This window comes from Strigops habroptila, chromosome 18 (genome assembly GCF_004027225.2).
Source record: "Strigops habroptila isolate Jane chromosome 18, bStrHab1.2.pri, whole genome shotgun sequence".
Taxonomy (NCBI): Eukaryota; Metazoa; Chordata; class Aves; order Psittaciformes; family Psittacidae; genus Strigops; species Strigops habroptila.
This window is the reverse complement of record NC_044294.2, coordinates 5047839-5073976: the sequence shown is the minus strand read 5'-3', so window position 1 is coordinate 5073976 and position 26138 is coordinate 5047839. Positions and strand designations below refer to the sequence as shown.

The following is a 26138-nucleotide window of genomic DNA, read 5'->3' as shown; positions in this document are numbered from 1 at the left end:
GGTTGCTCCAAGCCCCTGTGTCCAACCTGGCCTTGAACACTGCCAGGGATGGGGCAGCCACAGCTCCTCTGGGCACCCTGTGCCAGCGCCTCAGCACCCTCACAGGGAAGAATTTCTTCCTTATATCTAACCTGAACTTCCCCTGTTTCAGTTTAAACCCATCACCCCTTGTCTTATCACTACAGTCCCTGATGAAGAGTCCCTCTCCAGCATCCAGTTTGCTGCTGTGCATCACCCTGATCCAAATACCACTGGACCAGGGGCTGCTGAAGCACAGATGGAGACCTCCAGAGAACGAAGTACCTGCAAAGCTTTGGCAAAGACCCCATGGGACACCCACCTGTGTGTGCCACCACCTTGGACTTCAGCCATGGTGACAGTCACCATGAGACTGCTGCGTGCTCTCCCTCCCCATACAAATACCCCAGCACAAGTGGCGGTTACTTGGCTGTTTACCCAAAGGGATGGGTGCGTGTTCCAGGAAAGCAGCAGGTTTACAGCCCTCCTGCCTCTGTTTACTGCAGGGAAGAGACATATCGCACCAGGAAGGACACGAGGGCTTCCTGGGAGCATGGAAATTGCTCGTCATTGCAGCCCATCCTTGCAAAAGTGACCCTTGATCTGCACCCTCCAAGATCCCTCTGGAGCTGTGTTATTCAGCACAAGGAGGGTTGACAGCTTTTGGCAGCTCCACAAAAGAGAAATCCCCATCCAAGTCCAGCAGGATGCTTAGTCATAGCAGGAAAAGCAGGTGAAGAAAGCACTGGGGTCACCAACTGTCACCTGCTCCAGCAAAACAAACCACAGAGGCTGAAGTGAGGGATGCTCAGGGCCCCTCAGGGCTGTTTCCATAGCAAGAAAGCATGGGGATGTCTTATTAGGAGAAGTTAGGACATCTTGTTAGGAAAAACACACCCATGGGTGCATATCCCAAGTGCATATCCCTGTGCAGCTGCACAGGGACAGGATGGGACAGCTACCAAGGAAGGGTCTGCATTCCCACCAAAGCTGTCCCTCAGGGATGGGCAGATCTTACACTGACCCTCTGCTGGGTTTCACCACAAAAAAGATCTGGCTTTTCTCTCCCCTGGATGGAAAGAAGGATGTGGTCTGGTGCTTCACTGCACTTTCCTGCTATGGTCCACCCCAGGCTGCAGCTTGGCTGGGTGCTGGGTAACCTCCAGCCCTTTCTCCTAGTCAGGATCTCCCAAGGGCTGTGTCACTGCTCATTTACCCACTAGAGCTTCTCAATTCCTTCTCCTCCATCGCTTGAACTGTCAAACACTTGGGTCTTACCAAGGAGCTGGTGAAACTTCCCAGGCAGTGTTTCTGGAGATGTTCTGCTGAAGTTTTGGCAACCAGCCCTCAAATGTCCCACCATCATCTCTCGCTGCCTACAGCCCACCAGCATCTCCAGGGTTGTATTAATGGGTGTAAAGCAGTTTTGGAGGAGCAACACCAGTTACAGCAAAAGGGGCTGTAGTTTCAGGTTGGCACCAATGACTTTTGGTGAAAACCTCAGCCACCAACCCCTGCCAAAGCTTTTCACAGGGCAGCTCCCAGACCCACTCACAGCATCACTGCCCCAAGCTGGTGCTGATGCAGCTCCAAGACTGTAACTTGGGCTTGGGAAAGGGTCTGGAGCAGATACGAGGCAGCAGGATCATTTCTGCCGTGCTGCAAAACCAAGGTTGGAAGGAACTCACCTTTTCCTATAAGCGACGAAGCAGGATGCTGCTTCACAACCTGTACGTGTGCTTGTCACTTAGCTACAAAACACCATGTGTTTGCACTGTCTTTACCCACCAAGCTGCACCAGGGGAGGTTTAGATGGAGCTGAGGAACAATTCCTTCCCCAAAGGGTGCTCAGGCATTGGAACAGGCTGCCCAGGGCAGTGCTGGAGTCACCGGCCCTGCAAGTGTTCACACACTGTGCAGACAAGGCCTCAGTGCCACGGGTTAGGGGTGGCCTTGGCAGTGCTGGGGAACGGTTGGACTAGATAAGCTTAAAGGTCTTTTCCAACCTGGGTGAATCTGTGATCAGCTGCTGAGCAGCTCAGACTGCTGCACTCTGGTTGAGGGCTGCCAAGCTTGGGGACAAGATCTGGGTGCCCGAAGGAGCTGGTTTTCAATGAGGAAGGCTTGGATTTCTCCAGTTTCAGACCTTCCAGCAGCACGAAGTGGGATTTTCAACCTTAAACAGTCATGGTTTTATTTGCTCAATGAAAAACCATCTGAAAATATTAGTGGCTATTTTGGGATTTCACACACACGATTGTTCCTCGCAGGGCACTGACAGTGCTGGGGGGGGGCTGGAATTCCTGCTTTCGACTCAAAGCAAATAACCACATTTCTGACCATGAGTAGTATTCATTACTGGCCGTGTTTCTCTTCACATTACTTACTCACAGCAATATATTATTACTTATAAACAGCAATATAAGGAGGGAAAGGAGTTAAAAGGAGACCCAGCTTAGGGCATCCATGCAGCCTGGAGCTCCAGCCAGGCCTGATCCAAGCAGATGGTTCAGCACAATCCCACCCTTAACCACAGGAGCAACCTCACAGGACAGTGAGACTGCAATTTCTGCAGTGGAAGTCCATTCTCAAACTGGGGAAGTGGCTCAGATCCAGAGCAGTGTGTTCAGGCTCCGGGCCACCACTCGCTGCAAAAGCACTTGGGTAGGTGCTCAACCCAAAGCATGTGCTCCAATGCTCTCTACTCAGCACATCTCGCTTCAAGAATGGTCTTTACCAGCAAGTTTGAAGCTTAAAGACAAGCATTCAAATTTACACAGCAAAAATGTCAGGCTTCCTCCCTAAAGGACAGAAGAGAAGCAAGCAGAGATGTCACTGCTTTGGCTCAGGGCAGGTTTTGAAATGCAGCAGCAGCTCTGTGGCCTTGTGCCCAGGAGATGCCAGAGACACCAGCACATCCCAGCAGAGCAGAGGTCTGTGATGCACTGCAAGTGCCACCATCAATGACTTCCTAGGGTGAAACCTCTAGTGGGTCTTCTTTCAAGTCTTCCTGGTCCTCGCTCTCCAGCTGCTCCAGCTTACTGGATTTCTCATGGATGATCTCCCCAGGAGTCTTCAAAAACCTGTAATACAGTTTTTGAATGGCTTTAATAGCATGTCCCAGCCCCAAACCAGGCTGTAAATCCTGGAGCTCTTGCCCCCATCAGCTGAGCTCTGGAGCTCGCCAGAGGGTATCTGCCATCCCTTGGCTGTGCTAGGGATCCCAGCTCTTGCTTTGCACCCAGGATGCACCAAGCCTGGGAGACAAAGCTCAGCACTCACCAGCCCAAAGCTGGCATTTTAACTCCAAACTAGTCCCAGGGAAGCAGCCAGCATTGAAACCAAGAGGCTCCTGGCTTATTTCCACCCCTTCCTCTGTCTGGAGGTGAACTTCAGACCTGGTGTCACTGGGGATCTTGCTGGATGAAGCAGCTGCCAACATCTGGAGCCGACGGCCTTCCCATGCCCCATCTGCAGTGCCCCAGGCAGCTCGTTTCTCTGATCTGCTCCAACTCACCTGAACAACAGCTTCTGCCCTGGCTCCTTTCTGATGATGTTGAGTTTGTAGTAATGTCTGAGCGCTCGTGACATCTTCTCGTATGTCATGTTCATCCGGTTCTGGAAGAAGAAGAGAATTGGGGAGTGGGGGGTCTGAATAAAAGCACTGACACGTGGCTTGGGTCTGTCTGCAGCAGGACCACATGTGGGACATTTGAGGTGGTTCTTGAGCATTGCAAGCTGCAGTGTGGGTCTCTAACCCAGCCTTGCTTCTGGGTCCATATCCATCACAGTTTGCTTGCAAGGGGATGAGAAAGCCTCCCTCTTTAATCACCAGGAGGCTGGCATCTCCCATCACTGCACCCATTGTCTCACCCTTCCCAATCCCTGTGCCATCAGCTCTGGAGAACAGGTCCTGAAAGCAACATGCAGAAGCCCAGGAGTAACAAATTGGTTCCCAACTGCATTTACCTTGTGGTTGCCCCAGAGCTGGGCAAGCCCACTTGGGTTCACAACCCGGAAGATCTTGGCTTCCTTATCTTCCCACTTGATGTAAGGCTCATAGCGGCTGTCGGAGAGGAGCTGGTACACATAATCCCACAGCAACCTGCAGTCTGAGTGTTGGGGGAGAATAAATAGGCACCGAGCTCCCACCAAGGCTCTGGTGAGGGTCAGTCAGCAACAGGATTGAACGTGCTAGCAATGATAATAAAGAAAAGAGCCTAGAGCTCATGCACAGCACTTTTTCTGATGGATTATTTGCCTACAAGAAACCTGGAGAGGGGCTTTGGACAAGGGCCTGTAGGGACAGGACAAGGGGAATGGCTTTAACCTGCCAGAGGTTGATTGAGATGAGCTCTGAGGCAGAAGTTCTTCCCTGGGAGGGTGCTGAGGCGCTGGCACAGACTTTTCCCAGAGAAGCTGTGGCTGCCCCATCCCTGGCAGTGTTCAAGGCCAGGTTGGACACAGGGGCTTGGAGCAACCTGCTCTAGTGGAAGGTGTCCCTGCCCGTGGCAGGGGGTTGGGACTGGAGGAGCTTTTAGGTCCTTTCCAACACAAACCAGGCTGGGATTTTATGATCTCAAAACACTGGCAGGAACCGCAATTTTTCAGGTGAGGAAACTGAGGCAGGGAAGCACACACTGATGCATGGAATAGATGGAGGTGAGACAGATGGGCAAACAGGACAAAGCACAAGCTCATTGCCCCCAGGAACCAGGCTATAAATTCAGATTTACCTGCAATTCTCCCATCCACTGGGGCTGACAGGGTTGTAGGAAAAGAGCAGATGGCATCTGCCCTGCAGCTGCCCTCTGAGCTGTGATAGGAGAGGTTCAGTGGCCCTTCATAGCTGCAGGACATGGGCTGTTCTGCACAACCCAGGCAGGAGGAAACAGCAATTGGAGCAGCCTCAGCACTACAGCCTGTCCCTGGAAATAAAACAAAACCAAACCAACCCTGTGGTGCATTACAGTAGGTCCCAGGAGATCTTCCAAAGCTCTGAAATAGGTGAGAAGGGACAGCCCAGGCAGAGAAGGGGGATGCTAAGGAGAGCTTGGGATTTTCCCAAGGCAGGAGCAGCAGAAGGTCCAGGGGGATTAAAGGAGATGCCAAGGAGGGTGAGGAACAGATACAGAAGAAAAGCTGGAATAGACAAATGCACCAGAGTACACACTCTTGTGCTGTAAATTGTTGTGTGGGCTTAAGATGCTCATCGCCCTACACCTGAACTGACAGAAGAACTGAAGAAAACCCTCCCAAAGCCACCTCAATGCAAAGCCACTTCCCTTATGAGCACTCATAAGCATCCCTGGCCCTGACCAGCCTCCCCAGGGTTCTCTCCCTGTTGGCCCAGAAGCTCTTATTTAAGCTCAGCCCTGGATCCCCACTCCTTTCCCAGCTATGCTGCTGGGGGACTAGTTTCTAGTCAGGGCTGTGCCTCTGCCTTGTTATCAACCCTCCCTGATCCAGATCTCAACCTATAGATAGACTTTCTAGTATAGCTACAGCCTTACCTGGTCACCACAGACCCACCTAAACCTGATCTGACCAGACCTGCTTCATCACTAAAAGCTTTCTTGATGACCTGGACTTTGTTGGACCTGGCTGCCACCTCCAGGACTGTCCGGCTAACCTCAAACAGCATGGAATGGGTTCAGCTGCCTGAGCTTCAAACCCCAGATACATGCGACCCACTGCAGCTGAGGACAAGTTCTGCTTGATGGATAGCTGCCATTCTCCATCATACCTTTCTCTGTGCTCCTGGCTTCTCTGAAGGGTGAGTTCAGCAAAGGGCTGCACACCAGAGCTCTGCGTTGAGTCTTTATGTACTGGAGTATTTCGTATAGCACATCACCTGCAGGGGAGGGAAGTCTGCTCAGATGACTTTGTGTTATAGTCTCTCTCAATATAGTTGATGTTGTTGCTTAGATTTCAGTGCTACAGGCAAAGAAGTTGTTCCCATCCCAAAGCATTTACAGTCCAGGTGGACTAAAGGCAGAGGGTTGTCCTTGTCTCCAGCACCCAACTGGCCAGAGCTAAAGTCTGCTGGGACCCATCCAGCCCCTCTCAGCATACCACAGCTTGTGCTGTACTTGGATGGTCTTCAGAAACACCCTTGCACTCAGTCTAACCTGAGCTCGGAGCTCGATATCTGAAGTCATCCTTGGTGAGGATGCACAGGGCTTTGCCGTTCATTTCAAACTTGCTTTCATCAGCTGGCCGAAGGGAAAACTCTGTCTCAGCCCATCTTAGCCAGTGGATCACGTCGTCCTTGCTCCACAGGGAGGGCTGGATTCCTGAAACCAGGGGCATCCTCTGAAACAACTCAGTCTCCAGCTCCAAAACTGCTGGGTGGGCAAGGTGGGATACTGGTCTTTTCTGTTCCCTCTAGATTAAGATCTCAAGTCAAAAGCACCCCAAAGAGAGAAAATGAACCCTGATGACTAGTCCATCTTGTACCCCTTGTCCACAAGGAATGGTCCCTGGGTGGGACACCACGGCTGTACCCACAATATTCCACCCTGTGGGAGCTTCTGGGGTTTTAAGCAGCATTGACTTGCTCAACATCTACTCACTCAGCCTGCCTGGAAGTGTGAAGATCTCTCCCTCACTGGTGGGTGGGTGCCTGGCCTGGAGTGGAGCTGGTATCGAAGCTGTGATAACAGAGCTGGGAGAGCTGATGGCTGCTTTACCCTGGGAAAAGAGATCAAACACATCAGTGCAGGGGGAATTCCCAGCTCTGGTCCTGCCTTTGCTTTGGATATGCCTCCACCACAGTAAATCCATCTGGCTTCTCATAGCAGCATGATGTGCTGTGTGCTGCTCTTCCACACTGGCTCTAGGTCCTTTGCCAGCCCCAGGATGAACCGCTGGTTGACCAAGACACTGTTAGTAGCCAGAGATCCCCCTCTCTCCAGCTCTTTAGCACCTTTCCTTTAGTACCTGCCCTCATCCAGGCTCTGGATGTGGGTTATCCATCCCCACTGCCCCATGGCTGCAGGGGAAGTGAAAGAAGGAGCCAAGCCTGGCAGAGCCCATGGTGCCCGTGCTGGCTCCTGCTTCCTGGAGCACCCTCAGATGCTTGTTGGATGCCCAGGGTTAAGAACGGCTCTTCAATTCTTTAGAGTTGTTAAAATAAAGTAAAACTGGCAATAGTGCTTAGAGTTTTGTCTTAAAAACACTGTATGAAGAGATCTCTAACTTTTTCCCCAGGGATCATTTGGGCATCAGTGGGAACAGCTATCCCATGGTTTAGGGAGATGTCTACTCATCTTGCTCACATGCCATGAAGTCCCAGCCCCTCAAGAATAACTTCTTTCTCTTGGTTACTCATTAAAGAGCCCCTCCAGCATCACTGAATGGGGAAGATGGTCTGTGCTGGGAGGGGAAGCAGCCCCATCAACAGCATCTCTGCCTCCAGATCTCACTCGGAGCACGTGCGCCAGGAGGGAGCTCTCATCCTGCTTTCAGCCCCATCTAGATCCTGAAATATTGCTGCCAGCCAAGCAGATAATGATTCCCCTTAAAAATCTATTACTGTGAATCCCAGCAATTTCTCAGCTTCATTCTCTGGAAAATTAACAGTTTTGCCTACAAACAGCATCTTCTGAAGCTCCAACACCCCCTCAGGTGGATGTTTGGAGGTGGTTAGAGCAGCCAGTGCTACTCAGTGCATAGAGGTGGCAGAGGAGCTGAGCCCCTCTGAAAAGCAGGGGTGAAGAACATCACAGTGTGCACTGGGAGAGCAGATGGTGCCGGACATATTTTAAATGCAAAACTGGTGCCCCCAGAACCAGCAGCACAGGATGAAAGTGCTTCATCCTGCTGGGTAAAACGCTTCATCATCCCCCTGTGCTGGGCACTGGTGAGGCTGCACCTCGTGTCCTGTGTCAGTTCTGGGCCCCTCACTGCAAGAGAGACATTGAGGTGCTGGAGCGGGGCCAGAGAAGGGCAATGGAGCTGGTGCAGGGCCTGGAGCACAAGTGTGATGAGGAACGGCTGAGGGACCTGGGGGGTTTAGTCTGGAGAAGAGAAGGCTCAGGGGGGACCTTATCGCTCTCTGCAACTGCCTGACAGGAGGATGGAGCCAGGAGGGGGCTGGTCTCTGCTCCCAAGGAACAAGGGATGGGACAAGAGGAAACGGCCTCAAGCTGCACCAGGGGAGGTTTAGATGGAGATGAGGAACAATTCCTTCCCCAGAGGGTGCTCAGGCATTGGAACAGGCTGCCCAGGGCAGGGCTGGAGTCACCGTCCCTGCAAGTGTTCACACACCGTGTGGCCGAGGCCTCAGTGCCATGGGTTAGTGGTGGCCTTGGCAGGGCTGGGGAAGGGTTGGACTGGATGAGCTTAAAGGTCTTTTCCAGCCTGGTTCATTCTATGATTCCCTGTGGTCCCTCCAGCAGGAGGAAAGCGGGAGTTTGGTGATGGGCAAGGGGGTTTCTTCAGCAGAAGGATGAGTGTGACCTGATTCCCTGCTAGCAGGGCAGTGGTTGCTGCCTGGCTCGGGGGTTTAGCAAAGCACAAGCAGCTCTGTCACACAGAGGAAACCAGTGAAACTCCAGTTTAAACTCTGAACAGGAACGCAAGAGACCTTTCGGATTCATTCTGAGCAATAAGCTACAGGAAAAAAATCAAAGTTAAAGAAATTAGCGGGGTATTTTGCCTAAAACTTCTCTAAAAAAGGTTATTTTAGTTTCCTCCCATTGGTGAGACTCTCTTACAATGAGATTTACAACAAAAACAGAACAAGTGTTTGATATTTTCCCTGCTCCTAAAGATTTCTAGGGCATAAGAGATTCCTTGTGAGTTTTTATTACTTGATATTGATTTTTATCACTTTATACCAGTTTCCTGCTCTTGCTTTTTTTCCTGCTTTGCTGCTTTCACACGTTTCTGAGGCAGCATTTCCTCACTTTGTGAAGAAGTATTATCCTTGGAAGGGTTTGAGGGGGAAAAGCAAGGAAAAGGGGATGAAAACGAACCCCCAGATGTGTGAGAGCCGCTTTCTGCTTGGTCCCAAATGGCCGGGATGGAGCCCCTCCGGCTGCTCCGTGAGGCCGTTTGGAGGAGGATGGAGGTCACCCCCCCCCACCGGGCATCAACTTCCAGTCCCTATTGAGGGTGGCAAACCGGGGATGGAGGGAGCGGGGGGGGCAGCTCTTACCTGCATCCCCAGTGGCGGCGGGTGGCCGGTGCCCGCCACGGTGCTCGGCGCTACCCCCACCCCGCTGCTCCCCGGTGTCCGGCGCCGGCGGGTCCAGTCCCTGCGGCCGCTGCGGCTTCAGCGCGATCCTTCCGGGAACCGAAATCGAAACCGCAGCGGCGGGAGGCAGGAGAGCGGCGGGGGCAGCGCCCAGAGCCGGGGGGTTCCGCCCGCCCCACTCCCGGTGCTGTGGCCCCGCATCTCTCCTTCACCACAGCCGCCGCCGCTTCCAACCGGGGCGTTTGGCCGCCGTCCGCTGCCAGCACCAGCGGACCCGGTTCTCTCGGGGGTCCCATCCCGCCGCGGGAGGTTGCGCAGACAGAGGAGGGAGCGATCCCAGGACGCGGGGGAGGGCAGCTCGAATAGCCGGTTTCATCTTTTGTCCCCACCGGGCCGGACCGGGTGGCTCAACGGGATGAACACCGGGACCGGACCGGGAGCACGGGGAGGGGCACTAGGACCACGCACCCACACGCACACACCCCCCGCCACCGGTACGCCCCGCCCAACACCCCGACATCTCTCTGTTCCTATTGGCCAGCCGGAGCCAATCGGGAAGCGGCGCGGAAGGGGCGGGGCTTAGCGGCGGGACCCCGCCCTCCGCCCGCCTGAGGGAGCGGCCTCGGCGGGGACGCGGTGAGTGAGGCCTAAGGGCGGGCGGGGGGCGGCGGGGCCTGGCCGGGCCCTTGGGGCGGCTCTCGGGGGGCCTTAAGGGATCGTGGGAGCCCCTGCTGGCCCTCTGAGCCGGGGAGGGGCCCTCTCGGTGCTGCGAGGGTGACTTAGGGGCCTGGGGCCGCCGGCGGTGTGCTCTGTGCGCAGGGACGGGGCTCGGAGGAGGCCTTTCCTCTCCTCTGCGAGCGCTGAGGGGGGTGTCTGTGGGGCTCGCAGTGGCTCCGTTGTTCCCTATGGCCTCTGGAGGGGCCGGGGGGGAGGCAGAGGGGGACCTGCCCTTCTCCTGTGGTATGTGCGCTGAGGGGGGGATCTCGGGCTGGGGATGCCTCCACTTGCCCCCTGTTGTTATTAGGTATGTTTTTAGGCTTGAATCTACCTTCCCTTCCCTCCCTCCTGTCTGGCCCCGCTGTGGTTTGGAAGGGAGCAGGAGTTTCTGAGGGGTTTTCCCCTCTGTGGGTGCAGTAGGTGAGACCTCAGCCTGCCTCTGCTCGTAGGCACCTTTTTGTGTGGTGCCTTTTCTTGTCTCTGATCCTGCTGTTGGATTCTCTGTGTTGTCTTCTCAATGACCGAAGGCCTTTCAGGGAAGGGGTAATGCTAATGCCACGTCTTGGGTATAAACCTGGGAGGCTGAGAACACACCTCTGCAGGGAGAGTGTTTTGAATGACTTTGCTGCAAGCCCAAACCTTGTCGTTGCAGTCAATTATGGCTTTAGGCAGAAAATTCACCTGTGTTCCCTGTGCCTGCCTTATCCTCACCACAGTCACGCTCCTTCCTGCTGGCATTGGACTCGCGACCTGTGAATTGGAAGGAGGTTGTGTCTGGGGGATCAACAGGGAGGCTCAGCTCTCCCTTTGGAGGTGTGTCCTTGTTTACCCCGGTGCTGGCACTGTGTCACTGCACTGCTGGCAGTCACCTGGATTTAAGGGTTATAAATACCTCTGCCCTCAGTTCACCGAAGCACTTTCAGTGATGGAAGCATCAAAAGAGTGAATTACTGGGTTCAAAAACTGGGGCTTAGTCTGTAGGCAAAGCTGCTTGTGAGAGGTGTTAGTTGTTACTCTTCGGACTGGATTTACACATGCCTTTGTTGCAACGGAGTGATTTTATTTAAGGAAACAGTCACCCTTTAGTAAAATAAACAGACTTGATGCTGTTTTATAACTTCTTTGTACTTATGTCACTCTAAAAATGCTCTTATGCAAAGCAGTCTGTACAAGAATTGCTAATGTTGGCACATTTGTCTTTATGTTCTGTAATAACATCCACGTTAAAGGCTCTTCTATGGTCTGATCTTGTGGTTAAAATGGAGCAGTTTGTCTAGACTAATCCAAAGTGAAGCCTGTGCAGAAAATTGTCCAGACTTACTTCAGCTTATCTTAAAGCATTTAAGAACAGGTTAAATTTATGCTCTCATGGAAATAGGTGTGTGCCGAGTTGGCTGAACTGGTATTTGTTTCAAGATAGACTTCATGCAGCACATAAAATCCTTTTTTATCTCTTTCAGTACTGTCTTTTGCTGATAGAGTTGGGGGGGTGTGAGTTTTCTGTTTGGTTTGGGCTTAAAAGGAGTGATCCTTCTGGTAGGAGTTCATCACATAACTTCTGTATCTATTCTGTGTAAAGTTGAGTGGATCTCACTGAGTCCAGTCAAGCTGCGGGTGTCTGCTTTGGAGAAGCTGTAGTGGAAAGGACCAAACTGGTTAGTTCTATACTTCTCAACAAGGATGAGAAACAAGTTATAGCAAAGACATTTGACCTGTTTGAAATAGATGGCATGTACCTACAGGCAGAGAAAGTGGTTGGGGCTTGGGGGTTTGTCGGGGTTGTTTTTTTTAGCTGGAAAGGTTTTGTTACAGTTCTCTGAGTGAACGGTAAGATAGTAATGCCAGAGCCTCAGAAGTAGGAAGCCTCATTGCTGGTCCTCATTGTGGTAACAGAGATGTGTCATCTGAGATCCATGTGGATGTGACCAGGTTAGTTGGATGTGTCCAGTGTAAAATGACTCAATGTTACACTTTATATTCCTGTGCCCCAGAGATGGCCTTACCTGAGCTATACACAGCAGTAATCTTTGTTTCCTTCCCCAAAGTATTTTTAACCATCAGAACTGATAAAACTTCAGCTGATTTGGTCACGAATCTGATCTTCCTTTTTGAGGTGCCTTCACATCTCAACGTTCAGACTTGTCAGCATCAGGAGGTTTCATAACCACTTCTGTTCAGCCTTCTGTTCAGGCTGTTGTAACCCTGGTTTTTATGTGGTGATTCAGTCTGTCTGTACAGGCCATGAGAAATAAGAATCACGTCTGGGTTTATTAGTTGATGCTTTCAGCACAAAGTTTGGGGCATGCCGGGATGTGTTTGTCACTCGACCTCGTCTTGAACTCATTCCATGTGCCCATGACAGGCAGCCAAGTGTTTAGTTCACAGTGTAGCAGCGTAGTCAAAGGAATCAGAGTGTAATATTGTCAAATTTAATGCTTTTATCTCCACTTTAAATACCTGAAAAGTCCTAAGTAGAAAATTTGGGTGTAGAGAAAGATAATACTTCACCCTTTGTAATTAATTTGCTGTCAGACTTCATACTGTATAGCATTTACTACCACCTTTGTCCCCTTTTGCCAGAAGCTGTGACCATAAAGGAATATTGGCCAAGGAACAGGAGGATGAGGTCCTATATTAATAATTGCATCACACATTGCAGTGCTGTTATGACAGTGGCTTTGTGCTGAAAGGCTGATTCAGCAGCCAGAGCACTGAGAGCTGCCTGGAACAGCACGTACCTGGGCAGGCTCTTGGTTACACGTTCCTGCCAACGCCAGTGTCAGACACTTGCTCCTACTAGAAAGTAAAATCCTGTCTCCCAAATGCAAAGTGACTCTCCCTGAAACTTGGGAACGGGCTCTGGAACTGCTGCACTCTGCAGAGAGATCCCAGAGGAGTCAGTGGATGAGGAGCTCATTCTTGACAGGAAAAATGCTGATAAAGGCCACTGCAGCTGCCTAAAGGATCTCCTGATTTTTGAATGAATTGCTTAATAGGAAGTAAATTTAGCTCAAGGAGAGGGACTCATCAGGCACTGTATGGACAGGACAAGGGGTGATGGGTTTAAACTGAAGTAGGGGATGTTCAGGTTGGATATAAGGAAAAAGTTCTTCCCTGTGAGGGTGCTGAGGCGCTGGCACAGGGTGCCCAGAGAAGCTGTGGCTGCCCCATCCCTGGCAGTGCTCAAGGCCAGGTTGGACACAGGGGCTGGAGCAACCTGCTCTAGTGGAAGGTGTCTCTGCCCGTGGCAGGGGGGTGGAACTGGAGGAGCTTAAAGGTCCTTTCCAACCCAAACCACTCTGTGATTGATTCATTACTGGCTAATTTAACCCATATCCAGACAAGCAGCAGTTCTCACACTGCTCTTGTGGTGAGCATCAGGCACAAGGTTCAGTTCTGCTGTTTTCTGGCTGCCAGCTTCTACTTCTTTCTGAGAACTCTCTGATTCAATGGACCAAACTGCTCCAGCCCAACACACGGGGCAGGGACATAGCACTATTTCATGAGGGCTAGTGGGTAGCTGCATTCACTTCCCTGTTCTTGCAATACACACTTTGACACTGAAAGGGAAACGTAAAGGTATGGGGAGTCACCACCATTTTTTTTCTCCCACTTTATTCATAAATAGCATAACCAGAGGTAATGGTGAGTTCAGAAATTACCACTTTGGTAAAATTAACATTTTCTGTAGAAGCAATGTGCTTGCACTGTCTGGTTTTGGGACAACTTAGCCAGACCACTGATGAAGGCCCCTCTGATTTCAGGGTTCTGATCCCAACATCCCCTCCAATTCCAACATGATAGTTGGCTTAGAGCTTGTTGGACCATCTTTTGCCAAGATTAGGACAGTTTTTAGTCCCTGGCTTGTGGGTAGCTTTGTCATGTGAATCGTTGTCTATGAAACAGGCTCCCTGCTCTGAAGACTTCTGAGATTTCACTTTCTGTCCCATAGCCCAGCCTGATCCCATCTGCATTCCGAGGAGCTGAACTGACTTCCAGTGGCTGTGCAGAGAAGCTGGGACTTGGATCTGGGCAGCTCAGGTGAGATGGATCCAACTCCCTGTGCTCCAGGATAAAGAGCACGTCCTGTGCAGCCCTGCTTTATCCTGGGGAAAGAGAAGGCAACCCCTGCTGCTGGAACAGGGAGGGATGCCATCCAGCCTGCAGCACAGAGGAAGCAGATTAGCAGCATGGATATCAAATCTGCAGTTCCGGAGATGAGAGTGGCGAGTGACTGATCTCTGCTGCAGAGCCTCACATCCTGATCTTGTCACCACATGCTCCCCAGAGAGGCTGAGGCAGCTCACAGCTGAGATGGACCCCTGGATGTGTCTGTGCGTGACAGGAGGAGAGGCCAAGGGGCAATGGGTTTGAGGGTTGAAGGCTATCCAGCTTTCCAGGGAATGGGGTTACAACAGGAGAGCAAAGGTGAGGAATGTGTCCTGTAGTCGCAGGTTTAGAAGTAGCAGGGAGATTATTTGTTATCAGGAGAGTGTTAGTGTGGACTCATGGAACTGGTGGTTGGGATTCCCCTGCAGCAGACTGGTGATGGAACTAGGCTGGGTGTAATGTAGCAGAACCACAGGGGCAAAGTGAGCCTTCTCATGGGTGTGTTTGAGGAGAAACAATTACAGATGGTGTAAGTAACTGAAGTCCTGGGACTTGCCTTCCATAGGTCTCATTTCATCAGCTTTCATGGCTATTTCTCCTCCTGTCTGTTGTTCCAGGTCCAATGATGTGTCCCCTGACCTGAGCAGAGGCTCTGTGCTGGCCTGGCTGGTTTTTTGGCTCCATTTGTCAGAGGACTTTTGAAGGGCATTTGTTTCACAAGCATGGGTCTGAAATTGGGAACTAAAATCAATGGCTGTTAGTCTTAGAAGCAGCATTAAACCTGGGCTGGAGTCACTGCAGTTCGGTGTTCAGCAATTCCATCTGCAATGACTGGGATTGTTTCTCCCCTGGCTTTTGCACTCAGAACAACCCCAAATGTGTTATGTCCAGCTGTTGAAAGCAGTGGTAATCCACTGATTGCTCCTTAGTGTGGGAATGTTCAGTCATTGCATCAATTTTGCTGCTGAGCAGACAAATATAATAACACCCTTGTGAACTATAAATTGGGACAGGTTGTATGAATCCCACCGTCAGTGACTGGAGAACTAGTCACAATTTACTATGAGGATAAAAACTGCCTGGGATCCAATACTGAAATAGCTAAAAGAAGCAAAATAAAAGGGGTAAAGGAAATTAGATCTCTCTCTCTGTAGAGAAAAGAGAGCACAGCTTTGTGTGTGTCAGATTTGCCTCTGTAATCTGTGGACAGTGCCCAGAGAAGCTGTGGCTGCCCCATCCCTGGCAGTGTTCAAGGCCAGGTTGGACACAGGGGCTTGGAGCAACCCGCTCTAGTGGAAGGTGTCGCTGCCTGTGGCAGGGGGTTGGAACTGGATGAGCCTTAAGGTGCTTTCCAACCCAAACCATTCTATGATTAAAATTTCTTAGTCATACTTTCAGTGTCAAAAGTGTGTATTGCAAGAACAGGGAAGGGAATGCGGCTACCCACTAGCTCTCATGAAATAGTGCTCCGTCCCTGCCCCGTGTGTTGGGCTGGAGTATAGTCCATTGAATCAGAGAGTTCCCAGAAGGATGCAGAGGTTGGCAGCCAGAAAACAGCAGAACTGAACCTTGTGCCTGATGCTTGTCACGAGCAGTGTGAGAACATGCAAGTCTGCTGGCAGCCTGCTCTGTGACAGCAATAAGACATGGACTATAATCATCATTGATGGCTGCTGCCAGGTAATGCTACTTAAGTGTGAAGTTTCAGCAACGTAGCTCTCAAAAACAGATAAGGAAAGCAAAAAGAGTGAGGCCATGCGTAATAAAAGAAGGTTTACTCAATAAATACAGTTCCGGGTCTAGGAAGCATCCTGGGTCTCTTGGAGTCCAGCCCCATGGCTCACTCTGCTGCCACTACAGCTGATCATAGAATCACAGAATACTTTGGGTTGCAAAGGACCTTAAGATCATTCAGTTCCAACCCATTGCCACGGGCATCATGTTTACGGATATCAGTCTGTGAGTCCACATGATGCTGGAGGATGCCCTGTAACTCTTGATTAAGCACATACCCCAACTTCAGCAATTTTTACAGTTTAATAATCATTGACATTGTTTTTCTCTAAGTTTTCTGTAAGTCTGGTTTATAGCTTGAAGGACAGCAGTTCTCACCTGAGGTGTTCTGATAACTTGGAGAAAACACAGTGAAATGTGCGTAAAGGAGGTGAGTAGGAACAGGCAGGAAGGGAGGAGCTCTGCAGCTGCTGTGTTGTAGCGGTGCAGCAGCAGAGTTTGTGGTAGGACTGGAAATTAGTGGAGTCACAGAATCCCAGAGTGGTTTGTGTTGAAGGGACCTTAAAGTTCCTCCAGCTCCAACCCCCTGCCATGGGCAGGGACACCTTCCACTAGGGCAGGTTGCTCCAAGCCCCTGTGTCCAACCTGGCCTTGAACACTGCCAAGGATGGGGCAGCCACAGCTTCTCTGGGCACCCTGTGCCAGCGCCTCAGCACCCTCACAGGGAAGAGCTTCTGCCTTAGATCCAACCTCAACTTCCCCTCTTTCATTTTGGACCCATCACCCCTTGTCCTGTCACTATAGTCACTGATGAATAGGGTCGATTTTACAGGTCTCTCTGTTCATGTGCAGTTAATACCATCTGCCAGTTCCACATAACTGGGACACATACCAGAGAACAACAGAACAGGGAAGCTTTAACTGACGTGAAAAGTAGCTCATTTCTTGCTCTGGGTGAGCAGATTAAACATGGCATTGCACAATCTCTAGCCACACAGAAGGTGACGTCTGCCTGGAGTGTTATCTGCTGCTGCAGTTGGGAGTTATGAATGAGCTCCCTAATCCATTGACATAAATGTTGTGACAGCACTTGCAAACCTCCCTGTAGTCTGTTGCTTTTGGAGAAGTCACTTGGCCAGGGGTGACTGGCTCATACAGGCTCAGGAGGTGGAAGTTTAGGATAGCAAAGGCCTTTTATACAAACAGGGGGTTTAGAAAAAGACTTTACTGCATGTGCTGGGAAAGGAATCGTCAGAGGTTTCAAAAGTTGCTTAATTTCTTGTAACTTTGTTCAGGAATAGAAAAGAAATATTGATTATTTAAATGTCCATAAGTGCCAATTTGCTGTTACAACATAATTTGTTAAATCTATGGAATTTCTCTAATATAAGTGCACAATGTTGGTTTTTTTCTATGAGCTGTTTTCTATAGGGATCTACTTTGTTGTTCTTCCTTTCAGACAGTCCAAGTTGTAAATATGAAAAATCATTGTGTCCTTCAGTGATCTTCAGCTCAGATGATGCAGGGAGATTTGTGGAACAGGTCAGCTTTAGTATAAAGCACCTCAAAACCAGAAGTTTTTGTTCGTATCCATAGTTTCCATGAGATCCTTTCTTACCTTGTGTAATGGGTAATTTTAGACTAGACAGGTTTCAGCTTTTACCCTTCATGCTGCTTATCTGTGGATTAGGCTGCACAGCAATTTAAACCCTTCTTGAGTATGATCAAAAGCCATTGATTTGGATGCTGTGCTAATGGAGAAGAATACTGATCCTGAGTCTTTCCTGGGCACGTGTGAGCAGCAGGTGGGACTGGAGCTCTCTCACCTCCCAGAGGAGTTCCCTGTTTCCTGACAAAGATGCTGCGAGGGCTGGAGCAGCTCTGCTCTGGAGCCAGGCTGAGAGAGCTGGGCTGGGGCAGCCTGGAGAAGAGAAGGCTCCTCAAGGGGAGACCTTAGAGCAGCTCCAGGGCCTAAAGGGGCTCCAGGAAACCTGGAGAGGGGCTTTGGACAAGGGCCTGTAGGGACAGGCCAAGGGGAATGGCTTTAACCTGCCAGAGGGGAGATTGAGATGAGCTCTGAGGCAGAAGCTCTTCCCTGTGAGGGTGCTGAGGCGCTGGCACAGGGTGCCCAGAGAAGCTGTGGCTGCCCCATCCCTGGCAGTGTTCAAGGCCAGGTTGGACGCAGGGGCTTGGAGCAACCTGCTCTAGTGGAAGGTGTCCCTGCCCGTGGCAGGGGGTTGGAACCGGAGGAGCTTTAGAGTCCCTTCCAACCCAAACCTGTCTGGGATTCTGTGGTTCCTGAGCATGGGACTACCCCCCTCCCTGCAGCAACGTGTCTGTTTTCAAACGTACCGGTGAAGCTGTTGTCATCAGATGTGCTGAGCAGTGTGAAGGCTGCTGTGACTCAGCTCAGTGTCACTGCTCCCGGGTGCTGGAGGTGCAGTCCCCTGCAGGCAGGGCTGGATGATGTGGCTTTCAAAAAGACCTAAATGAAGATACTTGATAATGAGGAGCTGTGTTCACGTGCAGGTTTGCTGTCAAGCTCAAAGAGCTGTGATAAACAGCTGGGTTTGAGGTGGTTGGCTTTGAATATGTTGTGTAAGGTACTAAAGTGAAACCAGTCTAATTCTGTCTGTTCCCTGCTGTTGGCTGAGCCAGGGGGAAACTGGATTTCTGTTTACTGGTAATTATAAAGCTGTGGAGAACTCAGTGCACTGGGGCCGTGCTATATTTAAATGGTACCCTGTCTGTCAGATGTCCCTATAACAACATGTTCTTTGCCAAGATCATGGGATGAGCCTCTCCTTTTAAAAGCTGTTTTTGAATCTCAATTGTTTTGAGGAAACTGGTTAATATGCCATGGCTGGGGCATCTGTGTCTTCACTTTGTGCTGTTAAGTCATTCCAAGACCATTTTAAAGGTGGTGTGGACAGCTAAAGGAAATGCCATTTCACTACTTGTACGGTGGAATTGCTGCGTTTCTGAAAGGTGAAACTATTTTTAATGCACAAAATAGACTCTTTTCCAGTCTCTCACCCTGTGTGTTGCTGACACTTAGTGCTATCTTTAGTTAGGAGACTGTCACTTCAAAACAGAACCTCGGGTGAACTGGGGCCAGAGATTGACAGTGGTGAGCCCTGACATGGGCACACCAGCACTCTCGTGCTGCCCTGGCCATAGCCCACTGATGGGGCTGGAAGCAGCATCCCCCACTGGTGTTGAGCATGCTGAGGCTTCTGCCCATGTGAGTTCTGGTCCAGCTTTACCACCAAGAGGTTCACTTGGTGCTGGTGGTTTCTTGGAAGTGTCTTTAGTTGGCAGCCAGACTGCCAATAGCAAACTCGTTTCATGCAATTCATGGTAAGAGCTCTAAAATGTCACAGTTTTGGACACATCTTATCAGGATTGAATTGAAATCCTGAGCTTAGAGAGAGCTGCTTTGTACATTAATAGACCCTTTTAGGGCCTGCAGTAAGACTTCACTTCTTGTTAAGGATTTATTAAACACATGCATAAACTCCACTACTGGCATGTGCTAATTTCTTTGTGAGTCTCTTGGATTATTCAGCAGAGCAGCTGAATATTCCTCCCGAGGACAGCCTTTGAGGACACTTCCCTTGAAATAAATCAATTGTCACAAATCCTGGCCTTTCTTTTGTTGTCTTTGAGATAACCATGAAAGCAGCTGCAGTTTTGGCCAGAATTGATGGGTTTCTTGCTCATGAACTGGAGTACTCTTGCTCATGAGCTGGAGTAGACTGGTCTGGAATACATTTCCATCTTAGAACTTCTCCTATCAAGAGCCACCTTACCTCTGCACAAACACCTCAGTGAGTGCGTTGGCATAAGCATCATCTCTGCTTTTTCTGTGTTGTATTTTTAAGTGGTATTTTCCCTTTCCTTAAACTTCCACAAAATATGGCTCTGGTTCCTGGCTCATTCTGCAGAAACATGACACAGCCAAATATGTTTTTGTGAAAGAATTATTAGTCACATAAGAAAGAATGTTATGGAATATACTTAGAAAGTGTTCGAGCTGTGCTTGGCAGGTGAAATGTTTACCCACACATATAAACAGCTCAGGAGGAACTTTAACTCTTGCCAAGGTACCATCCTAAACCTGAGTTATTTTGAAACCTTGAGCAAGATGGTTTTCAGTTCTTGAAAATAAGGTCTCAGGTTCTCTGCTGACACAAACTGAGAGTGCCAATGGTTGGCCTCACCAAGGGGACATTTTAGCCCCTGCTTTTGCCTCCCCAAAAATAAATCAAGATGTGTTTTCCTGAAGAGCTGCAGTGTGCTAAATAAAACACTCGTGTTTGTGTGGGGTTTGGATTGCTTCAGTGTTACTTGCAGAGTTTACTCATGAGGCTGCACTCTAAAAGGTAGGCTTATGTTTGCTTTGGTTTTTGTTATCGTCTCTATCTTAATGTGAATTAAACAACTTAATTCAGAGCAGCGAAGCTGATTCTGCAGCCAATGTGGATCAGCTTTGCTCTGCTTGTGCCCCAGCTCATCTCAGCCCTTCTCCTGGGCAGCTCAGCTGTAGCTCTGGTGGCTTTATCTGACCCAGCTTCCAGCACCTCACCCTGCTGCCTTGTGGGGAGATACAGCAATGGGGATGTCAGATAATCCCCCAGCAGGGACCTGGTGCCAGCCTGTCTCCTACCAAAGTGAGGTAAAGATCTCCTGTGCTGGGTTACGACACCGGAGCGTTGCCAAGCCTGGCTCTGCTCTTCCGCACTGGACACAAACTGCTGCTGGACCTGTCATCAGTGGCAGCAGAGGCCGGCCCGGAGCCCCAGGGCAGAGGTGTCAGGGGAGATCAGAGCTTATTTTCTCATGAGACCCCACTTGCAGCACTGGGTGCAGTTCTGGTGTCCCCAGCATAAAAAGGACATGGAGCTGTTGGAGCAAGTCCAGAGGAGGCCACGAGGATGATGAGGGGCTGGAGCACCTCCCATATGAAGACAGGCTGAGAACATTGGGGCTGTTCAGCCTGGAGAAGAGAAGCTGCGTGGAGACCTCAGAGCAGCTTCCAGTGTCTGAAGGGGCCTACAAGGATGCTGGAGAGGGACCTTCATCAGGGACTGTAGTGATAGGACAAGGAGTTATGGGTTCAGACTGAAACAGGGGAAGTTCAGGTTAGATACAAGGAAGAAGCTCTTCCCTGTGAGGGTGCTGAGGCGCTGGCACAGGGTGCCCAGAGAAGCTGTGGCTGCCCCATCCCTGGCAGTGTTCAAGGCCAGGTTGGACACAGGGGCTTGGAGCAACCTGCTCTAGTGGAAGGTGTCCCTGCCCGTGGCAGGTGGATGGAACTGGATGAGCTTTAAGGTCCCTTCACCCCAAACCATTCCATGATTATTCAGGTACCTCAGTGAGCACTGTTCTCCTCCTGCCCATAGCACAGATGGCTTTTCAAAACTGGACTGTTTACTTTCAAATGTAATTGCATTTCATTAAGCAGTTTGCAGCTGATTTTGTGATGTTGTATAACTGTTATTCTGAACTCTCTCTGGTGAACAGCTACTGTGTCCACATTCAACTTTCAAAAATCTAGCGTTGGCAGCAGCGTGGAAAGCTATGCAATTGGTTAAAAATGAGTGGCAGTTGGAGTTGGGAATGAGGGAGCAGTTACTTGTTGGGATCCCTTCCAGAGGAGGAAGGTGGAGTTTGAAGCTGCTCACAGCCTTTCTAAAATAAGAGTCAAAGCAAGTAAGTGCTTTCTGGTATGGATGAAACACCAGCTAATGATTTGTAGGAGATGAAAAGCTCAGTGAGGAGAGGAGTTTTGGTTTGGTCTGAATGTTTCTCTATTGTGCTGTAAAATAATCCACTTGTATTAAAACTCTTGTGTACTTCAAAAGACACTGATTAATACACTGATCCTCATTTCAAGAGCATCCACACTGGATGGGTTTTGTGCTAAAAGCAAACAGAATGGTTTATTGAGCCTTTGTGGCGCTGCAGTCTGGGGGTGGGTGTTGGGGTGCTCTGTTGCAGGCCACAATTGCAGGTAGTGGTGGCAGAAACAGCTCCAAGGACTGGCCTTGGGACACTGTCTGTCCTGAGACCACTGTGGTGAAGGAGACAGCAGAGGTGTCTGGTGTTCAGCCCCTCAAGTGTGAGCTGAAGTGTTCATTTGTCCCCTGCTGTCTGCTCCTTGCTCGTTTTGGGGCTTCATGCTCTACTGTGTGTTTTGAGAGTGCACTGTGCTACCTACATCTTGAGCACTGTGTGCTCTGGGGACCTTTCCATCGTCCTGAAGGGTGGCAACCTGCCTCCTCCCGTGTGGGACAATGTGCCTCAGTGATTAGAGGGTATTGCTCTTCCTTTACATCCCCCCCAACCTCTTTATTGTATCCAGACACACTGGATAATTGGGCATTAAGTAATTAAAAGCTTGTCCCCAAACCACAAGTAGCGCTTGCAATATGTTGTACGTACAACATATTTGCACAACTCATGTTGTGCAAACATGAGTTTGTACATTAATGATGGGATATCCAACATAACATGATAGTTGGATTGTTTGGTTTGAAGTAAGATACCTCTTAAGGCATCTTTCATGAAGCTGTTCAAGTGCTGTGCACTGTTCAGCAGAACTTGTCAGCACACACACGCAGATGCTTTATCACGGGCTTGAGCCAGGATGAAAATAGTTTCCTACTTATTCAGGTTCTATTTGCATTAAAAATTCTGTATTATTGATGATCCGGGATATATTTAATCCTGTTCCATGAAATTGTGTTTAAGCAAGCCAGGTAGATCTTAAGGGAAAGCATTAAGAACAAGAGAGTAGATCAATTTATTACTTGAACTGAGAGAGGGTCACGTCTCCAGGGTGATGTATAAGAGCATGGAGCAAATGTGGTCCTTCTTACTGGGCTCAGTAGCAATGCATCACACAGGCATTGACATGTCAAAGTAACTCGTTTTATCCTCACCTACTGTAAATTTCTTTGGGCCCAAGTCCAGGATCCTCTGGATTTGGGAATCTACATGCACATGGTTATGTACATACTAGAGATCCTGGGAGTTAATTCCTGTCTGCCTGTGTGAGGGATGTGTGGTGGGGGAGTGTCTTTGACGGATAGCATCAAGGGTTTGATAAAACTGTGCCTTGTAGAATCACAGAGTGGTTTGGCTTGGAAAGGACCTTAAGATCATCCAGTTCCAACCCCTGCCACGGGCAGGGACACCTTCCACTAGAGCAGGTTGCTCCAAGGCTCTGTCCAAAACAGGCAGAACCGGGAATCTGGGGGAAGAGAGAGATTTTGGGGGGGGACTTTCACTGGAAAAGAGGAGGCTTAAAATAAAGCTCTTTCAGGTTTTTATGTTCAAACAGTTCATGAATCAGCTGGGGGGGGGGGGGGGATGGAGGCTTTTAAGCTGAAACATTTACATGAATCAGACATTGGGGGAGTGACCATTGGGCACAAAGAGTTCAAACTGGGCAGCTCTGCTGTGACTCGGTGCTTCCCTCTCCTACAGACCGATTTGGGGCTGCTGGTGCTTGTAGCACAGAGGACGTATGAGCCGCCAGTAAGTAAGAGCTGTGCTGTTTGCGAGGGGCTGTTTGCACAGGGTTTGCTCCAGGGTTACAGTAGGAAATGGGGGCGATTATTTCTTGTCCAGCAGTTCTGATAGTTCTAACTCAGAGCTTTCTCAGAAACACTGGTGTCCTTTTTTGCATAGCTTAGAATTGAGAAGCAGCGCTTGGTGTGTAGCTGTGGGAGTTGAAATGGTGTGGATTTGAAACCTGTTAGATTTAACTGCTTAAGAAGAAAAATTGAGAAAGAAAATAGCCTTTTTATATCTAAAGAGCTAAAGTGGGTCTTGCTTTTATACTTTGAAACATTTATTGTTCTTCTGAAAGGTCTTTTAAGTAGTTTTGCAGGAAATGGAAGGAGGACACAGGGCACAACCCTGTTATCTGCTGCTTTTGCTCCTCGTGCAGGCTTTTAGGTAGAAGTATTTGTAGCTTAATCTAACACTGGTGAAGTGTAACTCATGGGTGTCACCTGGCTTAGCACTTCATTTAGCTCAGAATTCTGTGGTTTTAAGGGGGACATCTGCTTTTTCTGTCTCTAGCAAAGAATATTCTGCTTGTATTTGTTACAGCTCTTCTTTTGCCAGAGTTTTTACCCTTACCCTGATCAGATTTTCATCCATCCTTCTGCCTAGGAAGGAGCCAGGTATTCTATACGGGTATAGAGTCACAGACTGGTTTGTGATGGAAGGGACCTTAAAGCTCATCCAGTTCCATCCACCTGCCGCGGGCAGGGACACCTTCCACTAGAGCAGGTTGCTCCAAGCCCCTGTGTCCAACCTGGCCTTGAACACTGCCAGGGATGGGGCAGCCACAGCTTCTCTGGGCACCCTGTGCCAGCGCCTCAGCACCCTCACAGGGAAGAGCTTCTGCCTCAGAGCTCATCTCAGTCTCCCCTCTGGCAGGTTAAAGCCATTCCCCTTGTCCTGTCCCTACAGGCCCTTGTCCAAAGCCCCTCTCCAGGTTTCCTGGAGCCCCTTTAGGCACTGAAGACTGTTATAAGGTCTCTTCAGAGCCTTCTCTTCTCCATGGATTTATTTAAATTGCGGACTGAATTTAATCAGACAGCACCAGCAAAGCTGCTGTTATTATAGTGTTAAACAGCTCTTTATGAGGATCAGATAAAAGAACTATAATTTTTCAGGTGCCTGTCTTTAACCCAATAGTGTGAGTAGTGGAAATACCCTTTAGATGTTGCTTGATTGTGCTCTGTAACACTAGTAGCTTGAGCCTTACAGGGAGGGAAATAGCCCCAGCAAAGCTTTAACCACTTGCCTTATTCAGAGATTTTGTTCCCTTCTGAGACACTCAGTGGTAGGAAGCACATTATTAGATCCTCATCGTCGACTGCAGTTGATGAGGCTGCCACAGTATGACCTTCCTGCTTCGGATAATCCTGTAATAGGTTATTTCAAGTTGATAAATCTCAATGATTTTTTGGCATGTATTAATCTTGGTGATTATAAGTTGGCAAAGGAAGTGACACTGTGAGTGTGGGGCAGTGCTGTCAGCAGTGGTGGGAGCTTTCAGCACATCCCAGGCACAGGCAGTTCCATGAGGACCTGCTGAGCCGTGGGTCTTATATCAAGGTGGGAATGGGCAGTGCTGAGCCATTCAAACCATACTGCACGCAGTAGGTTTGGGCTGAGTTTGAGGAATATGGATTTTTAAGGCTCAAGTCAACGAGTAGGTCTGTAAACCCTGCTTAAAGTGAAGCTCTATGCACAGAATAGCAGCAAACACTCGAGCATTTCAGCAGCCTCCTTGCTGTCTCTTGCCAGGCTCTGCAGGCTGTCCTGCGTTGCATCAGACCTGCTGGACATTATTTTCCAGCTGTGATTAGAAGCCAGATGGAAAATGAATCTTCTGTATATTGATAGAACAAAGGAAGAGCCTTTTGTAATGTGCCTGTGCCAGTTTAATCAATGAATCACTCTTGTTGTCTGGTTATGTTCATCTTCATGAAGTGATCATTTGTAGGTATGAGAGAAGCACGTTAAAGGCTCTCGGTGGGTTTTGTACCTGATGCAGTCTGAGTGATGGCACTTCCGAGGTGTTCTCCTGTGGCACAGGCAGATGTGGAGGTGCCAGCGCGTGGCCAGCCTCAGACATGCCAAGTCTCACGTTGCCTTGAGCATCTGTTGTCTGTTCACAGAATCAACCAGGTTGGAAAAGACCTTTAAGCTCATCCAGTCCAACCATTCCCCAGCGCTGCCAAGGCCGCCACTAACCCATGGCACTGAGGCCTCGGCTACACAGTGTGTGAGCACTTGCAGGGACGGTGACTCCAGCCCTGCCCTGGGCAGCCTGTTCCAATGCCTGAGCACCCTTTGGGGAAGGAATTGTTCCTCATCTCCATCTAAACCTCCCCTGGTGCAGCTTGAGGCCGGATGCGGCTGCACGGGGCAGCACCTGGGCTCAGACCCTTGTGGCCGGAGCTGCCTGTGCCCGGGGCAGGCTGGTGACACCGGCTTCCCTGCTCTCGTGAAATGTCACACGTGGCCCCTCACTGCCTGGGAGAGGATACAAACCGAGCTCCAATACAAGTCTTATGCTTGAAAGAGAAAAGTAAGCGGGGAACCACATTTGTACTTGACAACTGGAAAAATGCTTGAAAAAATCTAAATGAAACCATCTGCTAATGAATGAGAGACCCTCTGAATCCTAAAATGTTTGAAGACTGTAGAATTTGGTCAAAAGCAGGGAGTAGGAATTAAAAGCTGGATGTGTCACTGCCTTAGAGGTGCCTTTCCTCTGCTGTAAGCTGCAGGAGTGACACTGTGGGCCCATCACTTGATAGAGAAT

At 49.8% G+C, this 26138-nt stretch overlaps 2 protein-coding genes across 12 annotated transcripts in view; one reads left to right on the top strand and one right to left on the bottom strand.

The window, feature by feature from the left end:
- Positions 1 to 2186: 2186 nt before the first annotated feature.
- Positions 2187 to 9671, bottom strand: ETV7 (ETS variant transcription factor 7). 5 transcript variants are annotated; one of them, XM_030473216.1, is made up of 8 exons: positions 9182 to 9671; positions 6594 to 6711; positions 6150 to 6314; positions 5765 to 5872; positions 4755 to 4946; positions 3988 to 4130; positions 3536 to 3636; positions 2187 to 3101 (listed from the first exon to the last, which is right to left on the bottom strand). In XM_030473216.1, exons 1-8 carry the CDS (start codon positions 9185 to 9187, stop codon positions 2990 to 2992), a joined length of 945 nt encoding a protein of 314 aa, XP_030329076.1. In that variant the 5' UTR covers positions 9188 to 9671; the 3' UTR covers positions 2187 to 2989. The 5 variants fall into 5 exon arrangements, with proteins under 5 accessions (XP_030329076.1, XP_030329073.1, XP_030329078.1 ...); XM_030473213.1 differs by lacking the exon at positions 9182 to 9671 and having other exon boundaries at positions 6594 to 7140; XM_030473215.1 differs by lacking the exon at positions 9182 to 9671 and having other exon boundaries at positions 2982 to 3123; positions 6594 to 7138.
- Positions 9672 to 9775: 104 nt separating this feature from the next.
- KCTD20 (potassium channel tetramerization domain containing 20) overlaps positions 9776 to 26138 on the top strand; it is a 31069-nt gene continuing 14706 nt past the window's right edge. Inside the window, exons 1-2 of one of the 7 annotated variants that reach the window (XM_030473199.1) lie at positions 9839 to 9856; positions 13890 to 13978. Coding sequence is in view for 3 of the 7 variants with exons in the window: in XM_030473195.1 (XP_030329055.1) it covers positions 10554 to 10859 (306 nt within the window). In the remaining 4 variants the exon portion in view is untranslated. Of the gene's footprint in view, positions 9857 to 10248; positions 10860 to 13889; positions 13979 to 14034; positions 14366 to 16525; positions 17359 to 23137; positions 23327 to 26138 lie in introns of those variants that run through there. The other 6 variants (XM_030473198.1, XM_030473196.1, XM_030473195.1 and 3 more) reach the window with 6 other exon arrangements.